The following is a 20,053-nucleotide window of genomic DNA, read 5'->3' as shown; positions in this document are numbered from 1 at the left end:
CATTTAGCATCACTTATAAAAACAGGTTAATTATGTCTAAGTTTTGATTAATGCACGTAACCCTCTGGACTCTGTAGCCAAATTCAGCAGGTCCTTCTCTGAGCGTCTTTCAGTTCCTAGAATGCACCAAGCTCACTCACCACAGGGCCTTTGCACGGGCTGCGTGCCCTCTGCCTGGACAGCCACCCCCTCTCACCCTCAGCCTCTCCCCAGTCCTTGTTGCAAGACATTGCCCACATTTCTGTTTTCTGTTATTTCACGTGTACTTGTGCCTTCCCTCACGAGGACAGGGATAGGGTCTGCCTTTTCATCACCTTAACACGCTTCACCCCCCCACCCCCAGCACACAGCCTGTCACTCAACTCTGATTTAGAGGATGAAGAAACGATTCTTTCCGTTGAAAATTTTAAGCTCCCACAACTAACTGTAAGGTTTCATTGGCAGGAGGGTGGGGCATCCCCCATCCACCCCCAGCACAAGCTGGCAGGTCAGGCTTCCAGGAGTCATTGCCCAGTGCCTGGCATCTATTTATTGGAACCAGAAAAGAGGAGAAGCAGATAGAGGCCAGAGAGAGAGGATGGTGTCTCCTCTCCGTGGAAGAAGGTAATTCAGGCATAAAGCAGTAACACAAGCTTCCAGAACACCTTTGAACACTCTTGCGGACCGACTCAACCCACTCCCTCCTTCACCCGGGGGGGCGCGGCGCCTTTAAGGCTCCCGGAAACGGCCGGCAAGACCGGAAGTGACCCGCTTTAGTGCACCTCTTCACGTGGTGCGGGGGGGAAGTGACGCGCGCGGCCCGGGAGCTGCGGACGCGGAGGCCGACGGAGCCGGAGTCACGGACGCCGCGGGGTCTCCGGGACAGGTGACCGGGGGAGGGGGCCGGGAGCGCGCCCGGAGAGGGCGGGGCCTGACGCCCCACGTACAGGGAGCGGGTGCGGGCACGGGCGGGGTAGCGAGCAGCCCGCGGGGGCGGGGTCAGAGTACTCTGCGGGGGGCGGGGACTGGACGCCCACATGGGAAGCTGGAGGGGTACTGGAGGGGCGGGACGTCGGTGGGTGGGCAGGGCCGGGGTGGGCCGGGCTGAGGGCGAGTCCGGAGCGTGGGTGGGCAGCTGGGGGCGGGGCCGAAAAGTAGTGCTTGGGCTGGGAGCGGGGCCAAGTGTTACCCGTAGAGCTAGGGGCGGGGCCGGGACTCTGGCCGAAAACTCTGGGGGCGGGGCCAGAAAGTTTTGCCTGTCCTGGAAGTGGGTTCTTGAAGTCAGGGGCGGATCCAGGGGCTGACCCGAGGGTGAGGGCGGGGCCAAAATAGATGCCGGGGAGCTGGGGACGGGGCCAGAGTGCTGGCAGAGAATGCTGGGGGTGGAGCCAGAAAGTTTTGCGGGAGCCCGGGGCGCGGCCAGAGTGTGGTGAAGAAGCTAGCCGTTGATCCAGAACCTAGGGGTACCGGGGGGCGGGGTCAGGTTTTGACGCGACTTGGCGGGGGCGGAGCCAGGGGGCGTGACCAGAAGGTTGGAAGGGCGAATTGGAGGCGGGGCCAGGGTGTGGCTGGCGAGCCGGGGGCGGGGCCTGTGTAATAACGCGAGAAGGAGGGGGCGGGTTTAGGCTGTTGCCTGGGGATCTAGAGGGCGGGGCCAGAGGATTGGCTGGGAAAGTCGGAAGCCGGGGGTGGGGGGATTAATGACGCGAGCATGTGGGCGGGGCCATAGGTTTGGCGGGAAAGGCGGGGCCAGAAAGTTTGCCCTGGCCCGGGGCGGGCCTGTGGCGTTCTCTACCGGGTGGAGACTGAAGCTTTTACCTAGAAAGCCGCGGGCGGGCGGAGAAGTTTTGTCCGCGCTAGGGCGGGTACAGTTTCCCCTGGGACGTCAAGCCAGACCCAGGAAGTCTCTCCAGTGGGTACCGGGCCTGTTGGCGGAATCTTTGTGGGAGTGCGGGAAGGCAGCGGCACCTTTCTTAGGATGCTGCGGGTGGAGCTAGAACATTCCTGAGTGTAGGGGCAGCAAATAGGAGTGGGGTTCGAACTGTATTGACTGTGAGGTTATAAGACGTTTGTGAAACTCCTGGGAAAGAGGCATATGTAGACTGCTAACGAGGATGTGGGCGGCGCCGGAATGGGCACAGGGAGTTGGGCCTAGAACTTTCTTGTGCAGCTTGGGGCAGAGGCCCTACCTAAAGCTCTCCTGGGATAGAGGCCCGGGTTTAAACTCCCAGCACAGAGGTGGGGAGACTGACCTAGAATTTCCGTTTTGAAGGGAGCAGTATGGGATGTTTTCCTAAGTGGTGGGGCGGGACCAGAACTTTTCCAAGGTGGGTGTGATTACATTGTTTTTATGGGAAATGGGTGGGTCCAAAACGTTTCGGAGAGAACTGAGTCTAAACATTTCCAGGTAAGGGGCGGGCTAGCACTTCAAGAAGAAGGTGTGGGAGTGAGGGCTAACGTTACCTTGGAGTGCAGGTGTTTGTGTGCTGGCGTGCAGTGTGTGCGTTAGAGGAGCCCCCGTCATGGGAGAGGAGGAGACAGATTGGGTAGAGTCATTGGCCTTAGTCCTTCTGTTCCCTCTGACCTCAGGAACCCCGAGTGCTGTGTCCAGATTCTGCAGGGAAGGTTTGCTGGGTCCCTGGTCCCATCCTGCCAGCGGAATGGTGAGAAGGAAAGTGGGGTCTCTGGGACCTGAGCTTTGGGGCAGGGGCCTTGGGAGGAGGGGACCCAGGTTCCTGACTCTCAGACACCAGATTGAATGGCACTGGGGTGGGTGTAGGTTTTCCTCACTGTCTCTGAACTGTCTACCCCTCTCAGTCGGCCACACTGGATCTGAAATCGAAGGAGGAGAAGGATGCTGAGCTAGATAAGAGGATCGAGGCTCTTCGGCGGAAGAATGAGGCCCTCATCCGGCGCTACCAGGTGCCCTAGCCCCGCCCTGGGAGACCCCATCCCCTCTCCTCCCCGCAGTGAGTTTCCCTCACCTCTCCCTTCCTTAAAACCTTTTCATGACTTTTCATCACTCTCGGGATAAAAGCCAAAGGCCTTAGCCTGGGATCCCTTCTTTCATTCCATCATTCATTCATTCATTTGTTCACAAGTATTCTCCAGTGTCTTCACTGCACCAGGCCCACTGCTGAGTGGTGCTGGGGAAGCAGTGATGGAGATGGCCCTGGTCCCCGGGCCTCACAGGCCAGTAGGAATCCAGCTGTGGCTTCAGTCAGTGATGACAGAGTGGGCAAGGCTGCGATGGAGGAGTTCAGGGTTCTGTGGGAGCCCAGAGGGGGCTCTTCACCCAGCCCGGGGGATACTAAGGGGGCTTCCTGGAGGAGGGGATTCTGAGACCTAAAAGGTGAGGAGACCATTAGTCAGTCGAAAAGGCAAGCATAACACGTTTCGCACAGAGGGAACAGTTTGCGCAAAAACTTGGAGCTTAAAGTGGGAGGGTCAGTTGGGGGATATTGACCTGGAGTGATCAGCTGGGGGCAGGCCATGCAGGGCCCAGAACACCAGCAGGCTAAGAGTTTGGACTTTTTCCTAAGGACACTGCGGAGCCCTGGAGGGCTCTGAGGGGGAGTGGGGCCAGGTCAGAATGCCTTTTTAGGAAGACCCCTCTGGCTGCTGTGTGGTGGTGGGTGGGAGGAGGGGATACTGGAGACAAGGAGGAAGCTGGGGCAGGGACTTCAGTGGGGGATGTGGAGAAGAGGTGCCCGGCCTGGGACAGGGCTTTTGGGAGGGACTCAGTGACTGACGGGCCGTGGTGGAGTTAGAGAGGAGAGAGGGTCCAGGACGAGACCCAGGTCCCTGTCACAGGTGACAGAGTAGGTGGTGGGGCTGTCCCTGAGATGGGATGAGGAATGGGTTTCACTTATTCATTCTTCATGCGTTCATTCATTTAAAACAAAAACAAAAACATACTGAGCCTCTGTTGTGTGCCAGGCAGTGTTCTAGGCTCGGGGTATACATCAGTGAACAAAACAGGCAGACGATTAGCAAAATACACATAACGCGGGGTAGTGATGGGGGGAGGGGGAGGGGTGAGAGAATGGCAGGGGAGCTGGTCAGGGAAGGCCTTCCTGAGAAGAGGACTTTTGAGCGGAGACCTGAAGGAGGTGAGGGACTGGAGGATCTCTGGGGGAAGAGTGTTCCCGTGGGAGGGAACAGCGGGTGAAAAAGGCCCTGAGGCAGGTTTGAGCCTGGTAGGTTCCAGGAACAGTGAGGAAGTCAGAGTGAGGGGAGAGAGCGGGAGGTGAGTTCATGGTGGTAACGAGACCAGACTCTGTAGGGCCCTGTCGGCTGTCGGGAGGCCTTTGGCTCTGACTCTGAGATGGGCACACAGGAGGGTTCTGAGCAGGGGAACAGCCTGGTGGAGTTTGAGGGAAGATGCTGAAGTGACCAGCTTTCTTGCCTAGAGCTCCAGAGAGAGGTCTGGGCTGGGGCAGACTTCGGAGAAGTTCAGGGGGCTGTGGGAATCCAGCTGGTACAGAGGACCCCTGACACTCCCTATCTCTGTTGTTTGCTCCTAGGAGATTGAGGAGGACCGTAAAAAAGCTGAACTCGAGGGAGTAGCGGTGACAGCTCCCCGGAAGGGCCGCTCATTGGAGAAGGAGAATGTGGCAGTGGAAATGGTGAGCTCCACGCCGGGGTGGGGACTCGTGAGTACAGGGCGGGGGGGAGGGTTGAGAACTAAAGGCCTTCCCAGCTGCCCCAGACCTGTGGGAGCCTTGATCCTGGCAGCTGCCCTCTGGGCCTGGGATGTCCCCGTCTCCCTGCCCCAGTGACTGTACTTTCCCCCCCTCCCCCCTTTCCAGGAGAAGAACCTGGGTCCCTCCCGGAGGTCTCCTGGGACCCCTCGGCCCCCAGGGGCCAGCAAGGGAGGCCGGATCCCCCCTCAGCATGGAGGCCGGGCAGGCATGGGCCGGGCAGGCATGGGCCGGGCATCCCGCAGCTGGGAAGACAGTCCCGGGGAGCAGCCTCGAGGAGGAGCTGGGGGCCGCGGCCGGAGGGGTCGGGCCAGGGGGTCCCCTCATCTCTCTGGAACTGGAGATGCCTCAACTGCCGACCGCAAATCCAAGGTAGGAGCCGAGCAGGGGCTGGAGTCCTCTGGCGAGGCTCCACGTTGTCCTGTTTCTCTTTCTGTTCCTGCTCTCAAACTGATTGTCTCCTTCATCCATCTTTCTCTGCTTCTTTTTCGGCCCCTCTCTTCAGCTCTTTTTCATCTCTTCCCTCCCTCCCTCCCTCCCTCCCTCCCTCCCTCCCTCCTTCCCTCCTCCAGGCCAGTGCTTGTAGTTACTCTCCCTGTCTCTTTCTATCTCTCCTGTTTTGCTCTCTGTCTGCTGTGTGCTTGCCCACCTGCCTTTCCTTGCCCGTCTCTTTTTTCTCTTTCTGGTGCCGTCTGGTGGGCTCTGTCCAGTAGCGCATGCGCGCACGCTTTCTTCATCCTTCATCCATCTTTCTCCTTCATCCATCTTTCATCCATCTTTCTCTGCTTCTTTTGTCTCCTTCATCCATCTTTCTCTGCTTCTTTTTCGGCCCCTCTCTTCAGCTCTTTTTCATCTCTTCCCTCCCTCCCTCCCTCCCTCCCTCCCTCCCTCCCTCCTTCCCTCCTCCAGGCCAGTGCTTGTAGTTACTCTCCCTGTCTCTTTCTATCTCTCCTGTTTTGCTCTCTGTCTGCTGTGTGCTTGCCCACCTGCCTTTCCTTGCCCGTCTCTTTTTTCTCTTTCTGGTGCCGTCTGGTGGGCTCTGTCCAGTAGCGCATGCGCGCACGCTTTCTCTTGCATGTGTGCGTACGCACGTACTCTCTCTGTGTCACTCCCCGGATTTGTTGGTGGGAAACAGTGATGTTCTTACTGTAACTGCTCCCAGTGCCCCACCACGCAGGTTAGCAGAATGGGAGGCTGTCTGGCATGGTGGCTGAGGGGTCAGCCTTCTTCTGTTAGTTCCCTGTCCTTGGGCAGCTCACTTCCCCTCTGAGAACTTCTGGTTCTCACTCTTAAACGGGAATGAAAATCAGGTTTAAAGGTTATTGTAAGCATCATGTGACATCAGACATTGAAACCCTCAGAGTAAGTGCTCAGTGAGTGTTATTTAAGAATGGTTATTATTTGTAGGTGCTAAGCTGTTGTAACTGAAAGACCCCAAAACGCCATGGCTTCAGTCAGATGGAAGTTCATTTCTCTCTTGTATGCTGAGTCCTGGAAATGCCACGTGCTCATCTCAAATTCTGTTACCTTGGAAGGAGAGGAGAATGGATTGTGGGGGTCACCTGGCCATGTGCCGAGTTATTACTGTGGCATTGTTACCGTGCCAGCCATAGTGTGCTGGGGTTCCCACCCCTCTCCCAGGTTCAGAGTTTTGCTAGAAAGATTCACAGCTAAGATTTATTACAGGGAAAGAATACAAAATAAAATCAGCAAAGGGAAAGAAGGGCCCATGGGCTGAAGTCTGGAGGATACCAGGTGCCAGCTTCCAAGAGTCCTCGCCCAGTGGAGCCACATGGGCTGCACTTCATTCTTCCGGCATTGACAATACGTGTCAGAGGTCATCGACTGGGGACTCATTAGGGACCTAGTGCCCAGGCTTTTTATCCGGGGCTGGTCATGTAGGTGCCCTCTGCCTAGTACACACACAAATTCCAGACCCCAAACGGAAAGCAGGCGGTCAGCACACGCTGTATTTGCACAGACAGTTGAGGTACGTTGAGCCCCTTTATCGGTTGACCCGGGACACACTGAGAGCCAATGCCCAGCTGCCAGCCAGGGGCTGCCATGCACGCAGGCCTAAGAAGAGAGCCTCAGAAGGTGACGGACGCTCGAGTTGAGTGGTTCTTTCTGACGCCCTGTGTCTCTCTTTGTCCCCTCCCTCCCCCAACAAGGAGTGGGAGGAGCGGCGCAAGCAGAATATTGAGAAGATGAATGAAGAGATGGAGAAGATTGCAGAGTACGAGCGCAACCAGCGGGTCAGTGCCTCGGGCGGCCCCTGGCGGTGGGGCGGAGCCGCCTGGCCCCGGGAGCCCGCCAACCCCCCCCACCTCCGTGTACCCGCAGGAAGGCGTGCTGGAGCCCAACCCAGTGCGGAACTTCCTGGACGACCCCCGGCGACGCAGCGGGCCCTTGGAGGAGCCTGAGCGGGACCGTCGGGAAGGCAGCCGCCGGCACGGGCGCAACTGGGGGGGCCCCGACTTCGAGCGGGTGCGTTGCGGCCTCGAGCAGGAGCGGCAGGTGCGTGCCGGCAGCCGGGGCTCCCGGGGCCACGACATTCCTTCCGGCAGCCAGTCTCTGGGTTCAGGGGTGGGGTGTGTGTGGAGGGCCGGATGCGGCGCAGGGGACACAGAGTAGGGAGAGGCAGCAGCCCTGCACTCAGGCTTTGCCCCCCGCCCAGTGATTGTCGGTTCTTGAGCCAGCACCACACTGCTTTCCTTCCGAAGCTTTCTGGTGTGTTTTGGCGATGTTCTCTCATTACTAACATTAGTGATGTTTACTGGGCCCCTGCCGGGGCCAGGCACTGTTTTGGGTGCTGGGACTAAATCAGTGACCATGTAATAAGATGTCAGGTAATGGCAAGTGTAGAGAAGAAAACTCCAGCCCAGCCGGGTCAGGGGACAGAGGAGAAAGGGATGCTACTAAGAGACAGAGACCTGGGATGGCCTCTCTGAGAAGGTGCCACATGGGCAGATGTGGCTTTGATCTTCTCCACGTGTGACCTTGAGCCGGTGGCTCTACCCCCTCCCCCCAGCTTAGAGGGCCTGGGGGAGGGGGTGTGGCGGGGGAGGGTTGTAGCTGGGTCCTGACTGCCTGTCTGCTGGGGGCAGGGCCGCCGGGCCGGCCTGGGTGGCGCTGGGGACATGACGCTCTCCATGACGGGCCGAGAGCGGTCCGAGTACCTGCGCTGGAAGCAGGAGCGGGAGAAGATCGACCAGGAGCGGCTGCAGCGGCACCGCAAGCCCACCGGCCAGTGGCGGAGGGAGTGGGATGCTGAGAAGACTGATGGCATGTGAGTCTCCACCCTGCCTCTTCTGTTTGGCTTCTCGACCTCGGCCCTGACTTCTGACTCCTTTGCCTGTCTCTGGTTTCTCACCCTGTGTATCAGTTAGCAGTTGCTAGGTGATGCTGCGTAACCACCACCAAATCTCAGGGACACATGAAAGCATTTCTTTCTCACGTGTTCACAGGTCTCCTGGGTTGGGCTGCTCCAGGCTGGACTTGAAGCTGTGGGTCTGCCTGGGTGTGCCTTCCCTCGGGCTCCCTGGGGACGTGCTGGCCGTGGCACTGGCAGATGTGCAGGAGGGAGAGTGGACACACTTCCCTATTCTGTTAGCCAGCAGACCCTGCATTGCTGTGGCAGGAACTTAAACTCTGCCCACTCTAGTGGGTGGTACTGCAGTGGCTACATGGCCAAGGGCACAGATGTGAATTCTCACACAGGGAGGGCATGAAGAGTTACTTATAGTGATTACACCTCTGCATCCTCCCTTCATCCCTCTAACCTGTTCCCCACCAACCCAAACTCCTTATCCCGGTGGCATTATTATCCTCAGGTCTGACTCTGTCCCCTTTCGGGTCCCAGGAAACATCCCGTTAGTCAAACTGAAAGCAGAGGCATCATCCACAGGAGCACTGACTTCCACAGCGAAGACAGAGAGGTTCTGGAAGAGCCGCCAATGGCAGTCTTAAGGTCAACAGCTGTAGTTTTTACATCATCCTGTATCCTCTGCCGTGGCGCTGGCTGAAGAAAGAGGATCTTGTCTGTGTGCCTGGCGGTCAGAGCATTTATTTTTGGATTGTGAGCTAAGCCTGTACCAGCGTGAGAAACGTTTTGCACAGATACTGTAGCTGATCTTTCTAAGGTGTAGACAGGTGGGGCTTTTGGGGAGATGTTCTCACGGTTAAGACTGAGAAAGTAATTGTTTTCCTCTTATGTCCTCAAAGCAGCCGGCAGCAAGTCTCACTACTGCACATGTGCAATGATTTCATGAGCAAACGTTTATTGAGTCCCTCCTATGTGTCTTGGAAGGTTCTAGGTGATGGGGATATAGCCGTGAGCTTCTGTCTTCATGGAACTTAGAGTCCAGTGGGAAAGATGGGCAATGAATAGAGCTCATGTCAGATGCTGAAGAGTAATGAAGCAGAGCGTGGAGAGGGTTGGAGGCTGCTGTTCTGGACTTAGATAATGTATGTAATAATATGTGATTAGGAAGTTTAGGAAAGCCTCCAGACTGAGGGCTGCAGGAGGTTAGGGAGTGAGTCGCTGAGAGATCTGAGGAGGAGCAAAGGCGCTGAGGCAGGAGCTCCATGTGGTAGGAGAACTTGCTTAGCTGGGGAGGTGAGAAAGAGTGACAGGAAATGAGGCCGCACAGGAGCTGGGGATCATGTACTTTCCAAATTTTTGTTCATGGGCGGGCAGGCTGTCAAATACTGAATTTTTTTCTTCTGTATTTGTCACTATGATGTCAAATTTGCCCCTTGTCTTTTACCTGGTCCTGTCCTTTTAGTCAGTGACATTCCTCACCTCTGCCTGCTTCTGGTTGACCACCTTGCCGTCTGTGATCTTGATTTCTGACTCTGGCCCCCATCTCTCCCCCTAATCTCTTCCCACCCTCCTGTTCGCCCTGTGCCCCCAGCTGCCTGCTCACCCCCTTTCTCTTTCCCCAGGTTCAAGGATGGCCCAGCCGTGGCCCTGGAACCATCCCACCGCTATGGTGAGTGGGAGTCCTTGGCGGGGTGAGGCAGCTGGCTGCGCCAGGGCCAGGGGAGGGGTGGGCGTCGTTTGTGCCATGCCCTCCACCCCCAACTTCCCCTGGGTTTTGTTGCAGATGACCAGACCTGGGCCCGGCCTCCCAAGCCCCCAACTTTCAGGGAATTCCTGTCCCAGCACAAAACTGAGGTCAGCCGTAGAAAGAGGAAGAGCGGCCGACCTCAGACCAAGGCAGCCCCCCGTGCCTACAGGTGGGGGCACCCCTTCCCCTTGCACGTGCACAACCCCAGCGGGGTTGTGGCTCTACCCCTGGCCATTCTCTGGCTTGTGTGTGGGAGGGTGTGTCTATCTGTCCTGTCTTGGCCCTGCCTGCCTCGGGCACTCGTCTCCCTGTGGGTCAGGAACTTGGTTTTGGGGGTGTTGGGGCCTGGCTCTCCACTTTGCCCTCATCTGTCCTCTCCTCCCCTCCCATCCGAGTCCTCTTCTGCCACTTGGCCCTCCTCCATCTGTCTGTCCCTGACGGACACGCCCACCATTTCCTCCTCCTGGGTGCTCCAGCGTGCCGGCTCCCCCCACCCAGCTGAATGTTGCAGCTCTGTCTCTGGGGGGGCGCTGGGGGTGGGGAGCCCTTCCTCTTTCCACCTGGGCTTCACCCCATTCCTCTGTTCCCTCCAGTGACCACGATGACCGCTGGGAGACGCAGGAGGCAGTGTCCGCAGCCCCTGAGCCCACACAGCCCTCTACCCCTGAGGAGGCGCCCATGCAGGTAGGGTGGCGTGTCATCTCTGGCAGGTGGTATGAGAATGCCCAGGGCCCACACCCTCTCCCCGACCTGCCTTGTGTTTCTCACAGCCGCCCGAGAGCCCAGCCCCTGCCCATCAGCCTCCCGAGGACGAGGACGAGGGTGAGGAGGGCGAGGGCCAGGAGGGCGAGGGTGACGACGGGGAGGCCGAGGAGTGGGAAGACATGAGTGAGGATGCGGAGGAGGAAGAGGTCGAGGAAGAAGAAGAGGCTGATGAGGAGGGAGAAGAACCAGCCCGGGACCACCGGCCCCACGAGCCTGAGCCCAGCGGGAGCCCCAGCCCCAGCGGGAGCCCCAGCGGGAGCCCCAGCGGGGAACGTGGCGACGAAGAGCCCGCCAGGCCGGAGGAGCCCCTGCCACTCCCCCAGGCCCCTGCCACGCCTTCCAGCCCCTTCTCGCCCACCGGGGGCCACCAGCCTGTGTCCGACTGGGGTGAAGAGATGGAGCTGAATTCTCCCCGGACCGCCCATCCGGCTGACGCCCTCTCTCCGGGTGAGGCCTGGCCTTTCGGAAATGCATGAAGCTGGCTGCTTGTGTGTGTGCTTGAGGGGTACATGGGGGACCCTCAGGCTCAGCCCCAGGACCCCGTGTGTCCCACCGCCCTGGTGGCTAGGGAGGATGGGCCATGCCTGCCTCTGGAATGCCCACCCCCAGATCCTGCCCTACTGCGAGCTATTCAGAGTGTCCTCCCCAATAAAGAGTTCACTTTCTCCAATGACCCTCCCCACGTGTGTCCTTGAACCCCCCTCTCACTCCCCAAGGGCCTTCTGTCTTGGGTGGGGGGATACTTGGAGGGGAAGGGGCTTGACTGGGCCTCCTCCTCCTCCAGGAGGTGACCAGCCAGCCCCTGCCTCCTTGAAGAGTGGGCCCAGCCTCCCAAGAACCCAGAAAGCTGAAGAGGAGGGGTCTGAGACAGCTCCAGGTGGGGGAGCGGCTGTGCGGTGGCCTTCTTCCTTCCGCTTCCTCTTGGGTTGAGGGGAAGAGGGTTTGGGGGGAGTAGAACGGGGTGGAGTGGGTCTCCACCATGGGTGTGGGGAGCAGCTGGACGGGGGTGGGGTGGGGTGGGGGTGGGATTACGCTGCTGGGAAAGGTGGGCGTGAAGGGGGTGGGGCTAAAGGAAGGACTTCCCCCGGGTCGAGCCGCTAGGAACTGAGTGTGTATGGGGTGTGCGGGTGAGAAGGTGGAGCCAGGATGGGATTAGGATTTAGAGGCCTGTCCCAGGGGTTCTGGAAAGTAATCTAAAAATAAGGGGGTGGGCTAGGTTCAGGGGGAGGAGCTAAGGGCAGGATTAGAAATTTAGGTCAAAAATAAGAATGGGGAGGGGCAGAGTAATAGATTTAGCTGTGGGCGGGATTAGAGTTCTGAGGTGTAAATTAGTAAATTGGGGTAAATTAGAATAGAAATAGGTAAAATAGTGGGGTAAAAAAATTGGGGTAAAATAGAATGTTGGGGCCAGCGGACCTGGAGCCAGAGGCCAACCCTGTCTCCACCTCCAGCAGGTGGAAGCCAGATTGTGAACCACGGACCTCCCCCAGGAGTGGGATTAGGATTTCGGGGCAGAGCCAAGGAAGGTCTGGTTAGGACTCAGGAGGTGGGCAAGGGAAGTGAAGGGTAGGTCCTGTAGGGCAGGCGTGATAGAGGTTGGCTTAGGCCCGTGGTGGGGTGGGCCCGCGATCCGAGAGGACGGAGTTTATGGTGGTGGCTGAGGCCGGGGTGCCCAAGCGCTTTGCCTTTGGGTCACGTGACTGCGATCTCGTTATATCAGATTATGTATTCGATTGTAAACAGGGTACTGCTGGGGTGGGTGTTGCTGCGTGGGTCCACTCCGAGGATTAAAGGAGTCTGAGACTCGTAAACCGCTTAACGCGGGGTGGGCGGCAGCCAGGCTCAGTGGGGCAGAGGTGCGGGTCTAGAGCGTCCCGGGTGCGGCGGTAGGGGTGCAGGGGTTACTGCTGCCCTCCAGTGACCACCCCTTCTCTTTCCAGAGGCGGACCCTGAGGGCCAGGAGACGGCGGAGATCACCGACTTCCAGAGGGTGCGTTTCTGCAAAGTGGTGGCGGCCGCTTCGCCACCGGGGGCCGCCCGCTGACCGCGCCCGCTGACAGTGGCCTCTGCGCTCTGCACTAACCTCCTGCCGCCTCGCTCCTCTTGTCCTCTGCTTCCGCCACACTCCAGCCAGGAGAGGGTTAAATGTAAGGGGGGAGGAGCCAGGGATAGTGAACCGGGTTGGGCCAGGGCAGTAGTCCCGTCTCACAAATGGGGGCGCTGTGGCACCGGGGTGGCTGAGACGCCCCCGAGTTACCGCCTTATGGAGGCCATGGGGGTCTAGGTGCCAGTTCTCGGGCCGTTTTCCGCTTCCAGGAGCTGACATCTGGGGCATGGCGAATAGCCGGTGACTCCTGAAGGACTTGATTTCCTCGGCCGCCAGCCCGGTCCCTATTAAACGCAGTGCTTCCGCTAACCTTTGAACTGTGTTGCTGGCGGGGGCAGGCTGGGTTGCTGAGCTTGGCGGGCTTTTTCGTGGCGGAAGAGGCGGGAGGAAGGGGGTCTTTCTTCCTCCACCCCCCCTGATACGTCTTCCCTCCCCCCCCCCACAGGCCTCCCCGAATTCCTGAAGACGCTGCTGGGAGGGGACTGAAGCTTCCCCGCCTTGATGGGGAGGGGGAGGCAGGAGGGGCTTAGTCTGGATCTCCGGGCTGTGCTCTCTCGTCCCCGGAGCCCACTCTGGACCCCATGGTTTTAGAGAGGGAGAAATTGAGGGTGGTGGGGGAGGAGATGGGGAGGGGGCGTGATTGGTATGTGGGGCGGATCTGGAGCTTCGGGTTGTGAGCTTAGACCTCAGGACACAAAGTATGGAGAAGGAGGCACGTCCCGTGAGGGGGCGTGGTTAGGGTGACTGGGTGGGGCCAGAATTCTGGTGTATGGAGTTAAACCATGGGACGGAGGATGTTAGGATGTGGGATGGAACTACGAGAGCAGGTTTAGATGGGAATCCCTTATGCCGGTGTGGGGCGCAGCCAGCGGTGGAGGGCGTGGTTTAGAATGGGGTGCGCAAACTAGTGGAGAAAGGAGGTGGAGCCTGGACCGAAGATGGCTGAGGGTAAGGGGAGAAGAGGGTGGGATCGAAAGTTGGAGTAGAGTTTAGCTTGGAGAAACGCAAGTTACAACTGGGGCGGGACTGCGGCTAAGGAAGGGCGGGACTTAAAAGGCCTGAGCTTGGCAAGGGAGTGGTAGAGCTAGATGCCTGGAAGGAGTCCGAGTTCCGAAAGGGGACGGGGTTAGGGCGCAGGGAGGAGGACAGAAAAGGGAGAGCGGAGCTAAGCGCCGGTACAGGTATAACATCTGCCTGGCCAGCCTGGCGGGTGTCGGCTGAGCCGAGACTTAACGTTTGAGAAAAATCGAGGTATTGCGTGCTTGGGGCGGGCCCAGAGCCAGGTGGGGGCGGGGTCAGACGCTGTGATTAAGCCTTAGGTTGATGATGGTTGGCCGGAGGCTGAGGAGGGGGCGGGCTTACAACGCGGAGGAAGCCCGCCCGCGCGGGGGCGTGACTACGCTGGCGGGGGCGGGGTTGGACGAGGGAGTGTTAGAGCGCGAAGGCGGTCCTCCGGAGGGGGCGGGCCCAAGGGGCGGGTCCTGTGTGGGCTGTGGCGCTGGGCCGAGTGGGCTGCGGGGATGCGGGGCACGAGCTGCGTGGGTGGCGGCGGCGAGAGCCCGGGTGGCGCGGGGCTGAGCGAAGGCCCGCGGGGCCGCTGGCTGCGCCTGGCTCCTGTCTGCGCCTACTTTCTCTGCGTGTCGTTGGCTGCCGTGCTGCTCGCTGTCTATTACGGTCTCATCTGGGTTCCCACGCGGCCCCCTGCGGCCCCAGCCGGCCCGCCGCCCAGCGCGCAGTCCTCTCCCTGCGGCGCCCGCGCGGGTGCTCTACCTGCCTCGGTGCCCGCCGCTGCGTCGGTCTCTTGTCTCCTGGGAGCCCCTGGCGGGCCGCGACCCCACCTCGAGCTGCCGCACAGCCGCCGCCGCCGCCGCCACAGCGACCCCAGCCGCCGCTCGAGCCGCCAGACGCCGGGGGAGACGCCGGAGGCCGCGGGGGGCGAGGACCCGGGTAACCCTCCTTTTCACCCAAGATGGACCGCCGGCCCTCGAGAGCCCGGCGCCCCCGCCGCGGATGCGCCGTTCCCGGATTGGGGTCTGGCTCCCTCTTCATGACATCGTGTAGCGTCTCCGGAGCCGTCATCCTGAAGAATGGGGGGCGAAGAGGGGCTGGCTCTGGGCCTCGCCCCTCGCAGCTTCTCCGCCGTCAGGCCGGTCCTCCACCATCTGGCCGACCGCAAACTGATCTTTGCCTCCTGACCCTCCCTCTTTAGGATTCTGAGTACAGAGTCTTCAGCCCGCCCCCCTTCTCCCTGAATCTCCGTATCCATCTTCCACCTGCAATAAACTCAGCCCCAGCTGCCTCGTGCTGTGTTTGTCGTGTTGTCTACAGAGGTGCCGCCCCTCTCAAGTTTGTGAGGGCAAGTCCTTCCTGGCATCTGATCTTCGTTTCTCTCCCTAGGTGGGCTGTGTGGGTTCTCCCCTTCCCTCGGGGGGCCCTTTTCTTCTTCCATTGGTATCATGTATTTTCTGGGTTGGGGTGAGGAGAAGAGGCTTGTCGGCAACAGGGTAGTTGAAGGTCAGGCAGTGTGAAGGACTTCGCAGTTTTTTGCATGCTTGGGGCAGAGGTCAAGTTCCTCTGGAGGGGAGCAAAGGGTCCGGCCTCCTGTTACAGCACAGGAGATGAGAGATGGGATGATATCAGCAAGAGCTGGGTTTCTGGGAGCTGCGATTCGTATAATTATAATGTCGGGGACAGAGGCTAAGTCACCTGGAGATGTAAGGGTGCTGCTGGGAGAGAATGAGGCCTTCTTCCTGGGATCTGAGAGATGAGCATGGACAGGGGTGGTGGTAGAGCTTCTCTGCCCCTCTGGAAATCACAGAGGAAGTTATCAAAGCACGCTGCTGCCTTTGAAGATTAGTGCAACCTCTCTGGTCTGCAATGCTGCTTGCAAACCAAGGTAGAGAAACTCCAGTCCTGCTAAAAGAGTCAGAGGTGGTCGAGTCCATTTTCCCATCCCGACTACTAAGGCCTAGCTCTGGGCAGGGCGTAGGACCCTACAAGCAGGAAGTGGTTTCCTGTCCAACTACCTCCCTTGAACTGGAGACTTCCCCAGGATGGTGAAGCTGAGCCTCTTTCCTAGACTGGGACATCTGTGGATATGATATGTACCTGGCTAGGAATGTCAATCCGTTTACCTCCTCTGCTTCCTCTACCCCTCCAGCACCATTTCCCAGAGGGTGTCTCCCGAGTGAATGGAACTCAGGCAGCCAGCACCTTTTTCCAGTTAGCGTAGATGGTGGTTAGGGGCACTGACCTTGGGCCAAGACACCCAGTTTCAAATCCTAGCTCTTCCTCTCACTAGCTGTGTGACTTTGGGCCCATAACTCAGCCTCTTTGGTCCTGTAAAACGAAGATGATCATAGTATTTATCTCATGAAGTTTTCTCTGAGGATTAAAGAAGCTGGTGATTTGAAGCCCACAGAACAGTATATGTTCTTTCTCTCCACCCACCTCTGTCCCTTGGGGTTTTAAAAACCACAGCTTGGATCTCAAGGAATATCCAGTCAGCCCAGAGCCCTGGACACCAGCCAATGGTGAGTTAGAGGGAGGGACTCCATCTCTGTTCCCACTGGCCCCCTTCTCTCTAGTTCTCAACTCACTTCTCTCAACCCGTTTTCCTGCTCTCTTGGTTTCTCGTCTGTGTGTCTCCCTCACCACTGTCTCCTCTTCTCCTTTTCTCTTTGTCTCTCAATCTTTGTGTGTCTCTGTCTCTCTGTCTGATGTCTGTCAATATTATCTCTGTTTCTATCCCTCACTCTGTTCTGACTCGCTCGCCTCAGCTCTCTCTCTATTTCATCCCGCTTCCTCACTTTTCTCCCCCCCATCTTGATCCAACCCCCGCTTCTCATTTTTCCCCTAGTTCAGCCTCCCTCACTCCCCTGTCTCCTCACCCCCCTCTTTTGTGTGTTTCTCTTCCCTTCTCTCTTCCTGTTTTTCGCAGGCTCTCTTTTGGTCGCTGTCTCTTGATCTTTCATTCAACAAATATTTATGCAGCACTTACTATGTGCCAGGCCTTATTTTAAGCACTGGGGACACAGCAGGGAACAAAACAGGCAGAAATTTCTGCTCTCAGTGGAGCTGACGTATCAGTGAAGAGACAGACAAGAAATATAGATGAATAACTTAAGTATATGTTATTACTATCAGGTAGTAATAAGCACAAAGGAGAAAAATAATCAGGGGATAGGGAGTGGTGAAGTTGCTGGTTACTGGCTAGAAGCCTAAGAGAAGTGAGGGCAGGACATGCAGATCTTGGGAGAAGAGTGCTCCAGGAATCAGGAACAGCAAGTGCAAAGGCCCTGAGGCTGAAGGTGCTTGGCTTGTTCAAGGAACAGCAAAGAGGTCAGTGTGGCTGGAGCAGAGTGAATGAGAGGGAGGGCAGGAGAAGGTTGGGGGAGAGAGAATGGGGGTAATTTGTGCAGGGCCCCATGGGACAGGGTGAGGACTTTTACTTTGATTGAGGTGGGGAAGTGGGAGGCTTCTGAGCCCGACATAGGTGTTAACAGGACCCTCCGACTGCCACGTGGGGAATGAACTGCAGGGAACGGGGGTGCAAGCTGGGAGCCCAGTAAGGAGACTACAGCCGTGATTCAGGTGACGGACGATAGCGGCTAGACCAGGGTGGTGACGGAGAGGCAAGGAGAGGTGGGTGGTCAAATTTGTGTGTATGAAATACCCATGGCATATAAGTTACTATTTTAACCATTCTGAAGTGGACAGTCACCACCATCCATCAGTCTGACAGCTGTGAAAGGAGAGAGGGAAAGAAGGACTGGGTCAGAGGAGCCTTTGGCTGTACGTCTGTGGGGTGGGGGTGGGGGTGGGGTGGGGGTGTGTCTCTGGGGCGGTCTTTGAGCAAAGGTTGCCCATCAGAGGACTCCTGGGTGGGGCTGCAGTGGGCTGGCACTAGTACCCACTGTGTTCTCTCATTGGGAGCTGCCCAAGGGAGGCGCGGCCTTGGCACCAATGAGGTGGGGCTGTCAGACAGCTGTGCTGTCAGCAGCAGGATCTCTTAGAGGGAGATCTGAGCAGCGCCATTCCATGGCCACCACAGGGATCTAACTGTTTCTAGTTCTTTCTGGCCTCATCCCCAAGCGGCTTCACCTGGTGCCCACAGATCCAGGAACCTGTGAGCCCCTCATTCCCATCCTAAAGAGAGAGGGAGGCCTAGTTCCCTACTGATGAGCCAAAAGGCTTGTCTTCAGTCTGATTGGATCAGCTTGGGTCACATGACAACCCCGGAACCAATGCCTGTGCCAGGAGGGTTAGACCAATCAGGACCTACTGCTGGATCTGGCCAAAGCCGGCAGACTTGACAAATCCTCAGCCAAACTGCAAGGACTGGGGATACCAGGAGGGGGCGCTAAAGAGTCGCAGTCCTCCAGGATCCTGCCGTTCTCCCGCACGTCCAAGTTGAAGTCGAAAATTTACAACAATCAGAGCAGGAGTATGGGTAGATGACGTGTGAAAGGCCTGCCGACAGAATCCCCTATCCCTTATCCGTAATTCCGAATTCCAAAAAGCTCTGACAACCAAAAAAAGAGTTTCTTCAGGGGGTCATTTTGGCCCAGTCTCACATGGCGGCAAGTCAGCTAATATGCGTTCTTAACACTATTTATCTCCGTTGGTGTGAATTTTCACACATTTTGCTGCAAATATATTAACATGTCTGATGGAGCAGGGTCTGCTTCAATCCCCTGGGAGCGTTACATAATATATGGCATTCGCTCAGAATTACCTTTCTAAAATTGGAACAGTTCTGAGTTCTGAAACGCATCTGTCCCCAAAGACTTCAGCTAAGGGATTGTGGACCTCTAATTGGGCACGCTGCCAAACCTAGATTCATCTTAATTATTTGTTCAACATTTATTTAATGGCTTTGGGAAGAAACTCATTGAAACTGTGTCTGTATGTGTGTGAAAGTATTTCTGTGTGTGTACATATGGGGGTCTGTGGAGAGATGGTGTGTGTGAGTGTGTGTTTGATCTTGTCTGCGTGTCTGTGACTGTGTGTGTTTGTGAGCATCTAGTTATGTCTGTATGTAATTTTGTGTGTGTGCATGTGACCGTGGATCTCCGTGTGAATGTCTGTGTGTATGTGTGTGAATGTGCAGGAGAGGAGACATGGTTCACGGTTTAAAGTTAATATGCTGAAATAAAATCCTCATTTCTCGCGACCATCTCTGCTTCTGTCTTAGAATTTCAGCGAACTCCACAAAATGACTCAAATTTTGCGCTGTCAAGCAATACCTTATACTTCCACTAGAGGTCGCCTGTCCACCTGGGCCAGAAGAAACTAATTCCTGGGAGTTTGTAGATCCTTGCAGAGAAGTGCCAGGGACAGCTAGCTCAGGCTTGCCTCAGCTGCACATAGAGCAGCAGTTCTCAAACTTACTGGTCTCAGGATTCTTTTACACCCTTAAAAATTCTTGAGAACCCAAAGAGTTTTTTTGTATGTGTGTTATATTTATCGATATTTAAGCGTTAAGGGGCTTCCCTGGTGGTCCAGTGCGTAAGACTCTGCGCTCCCAATGCAGGGGGCCAGGGTCCGATCCCTGGTCGGGGAACTAGAGCCTGCATGCGTGCTGCAACTAAAAGCCCGCATGCCTCAGTGAAGATCCCGCATGTCGCAACTAAGACCTGACACAGCCTAAATAAATATTTTAAAAATATATATTTAAGTATTAAGATGGAGAAGTTAAAAATTATTTAGTAAGTCATTTAAAAATAACCATGATAAATCCATTGCGTTTCTGCAACGGTTTTATTGTGGTAAAATGTACATAACATAAAATTTACCATTTTAACCATTTTTAAGTATACAGTTGAGGGCTTCCCTGGTGGTGCAGTGGTTAAGAATCCGCCTGCCAATGCAGGGGATATGGGTTCGAGTCCTGGTCCAGGAAGATCCCACATGCCCTGGAGCAACTAAGCCTGTGAGCCACAACTACTGAGCCCACATGCTGCAACTACTGAAGCCCGTGCGCATAGAGCCCATGCTCCACAACAAGAGAAACCACTGCAATGAGAAGCCCACGCACCACAACGAAGAGGAGCCCCCGCTCCCCGCAACTAGAGAAAGCCCGCACGCAGCAACGAAGACCCAACACAACCAAAAATAAATAAATAATTTTAAAAAAATGTATACAGTTCAGAGGCATTACGTAAATTCACATTGTTGTGCAACCATTATGACCACTCATTTCCAGCATTTCTTTTTATCTTCCCAAACTGAAACTCTACTCACTAAACAATAATTCCTCATCACCCCCACACCAGGTAATCTCTATTCTACTTTAGGTCTCTATGAATTTGTCTATTCTATGTACCTCATGTAAATGGAATCATACAGCATTTGTTCTTTTGTGCCTGTCTCATTTCACTTAGCATCATGTTTTCAAAGTTTATTCATGTTGTAGCATGTGTCAG

The 20,053-nt window shown here is 56.7% G+C and overlaps 2 protein-coding genes across 7 annotated transcripts; both read left to right on the top strand.

The window, feature by feature from the left end:
• Positions 1 to 775: 775 nt before the first annotated feature.
• Positions 776 to 13,419, top strand: CCDC9 (coiled-coil domain containing 9). 6 transcript variants are annotated; one of them, XM_060130367.1, is made up of 17 exons: positions 1,810 to 1,891; positions 2,252 to 2,306; positions 2,569 to 2,642; positions 2,797 to 2,901; positions 4,506 to 4,607; positions 4,791 to 5,054; positions 6,854 to 6,937; positions 7,026 to 7,199; positions 7,790 to 7,971; positions 8,545 to 8,652; positions 9,630 to 9,676; positions 9,791 to 9,923; positions 10,348 to 10,438; positions 10,525 to 10,966; positions 11,304 to 11,396; positions 12,460 to 12,509; positions 13,072 to 13,419. In XM_060130367.1, exons 3-17 carry the CDS (start codon positions 2,640 to 2,642, stop codon positions 13,087 to 13,089), a joined length of 1,896 nt encoding a protein of 631 aa, XP_059986350.1. In that variant the 5' UTR covers positions 1,810 to 1,891; positions 2,252 to 2,306; positions 2,569 to 2,639; the 3' UTR covers positions 13,090 to 13,419. The 6 variants fall into 6 exon arrangements, with proteins under 6 accessions (XP_059986345.1, XP_059986349.1, XP_059986348.1 ...); XM_060130362.1 differs by lacking the exons at positions 1,810 to 1,891; positions 2,252 to 2,306 and adding an exon at positions 776 to 865; XM_060130366.1 differs by lacking the exons at positions 1,810 to 1,891; positions 2,252 to 2,306 and adding an exon at positions 776 to 865 and having other exon boundaries at positions 2,797 to 2,948.
• A 147-nt stretch (positions 13,420 to 13,566) lies between these two features.
• Positions 13,567 to 14,924, top strand: INAFM1 (InaF motif containing 1). Its single transcript, XM_060130368.1, has one exon. It carries the CDS (start codon positions 14,147 to 14,149, stop codon positions 14,675 to 14,677), a length of 531 nt encoding a protein of 176 aa, XP_059986351.1. The 5' UTR covers positions 13,567 to 14,146; the 3' UTR covers positions 14,678 to 14,924.
• The last annotated feature ends 5,129 nt before the right edge of the window (positions 14,925 to 20,053 follow it).

Source organism: Lagenorhynchus albirostris, chromosome 19, assembly GCF_949774975.1.
Source record: "Lagenorhynchus albirostris chromosome 19, mLagAlb1.1, whole genome shotgun sequence".
In the NCBI taxonomy this organism is placed as follows: Eukaryota; Metazoa; Chordata; class Mammalia; order Artiodactyla; family Delphinidae; genus Lagenorhynchus; species Lagenorhynchus albirostris.
The sequence above is the reverse complement of the archived record's forward strand: the minus strand, read 5'-3'. Positions and strand labels throughout refer to the sequence as shown.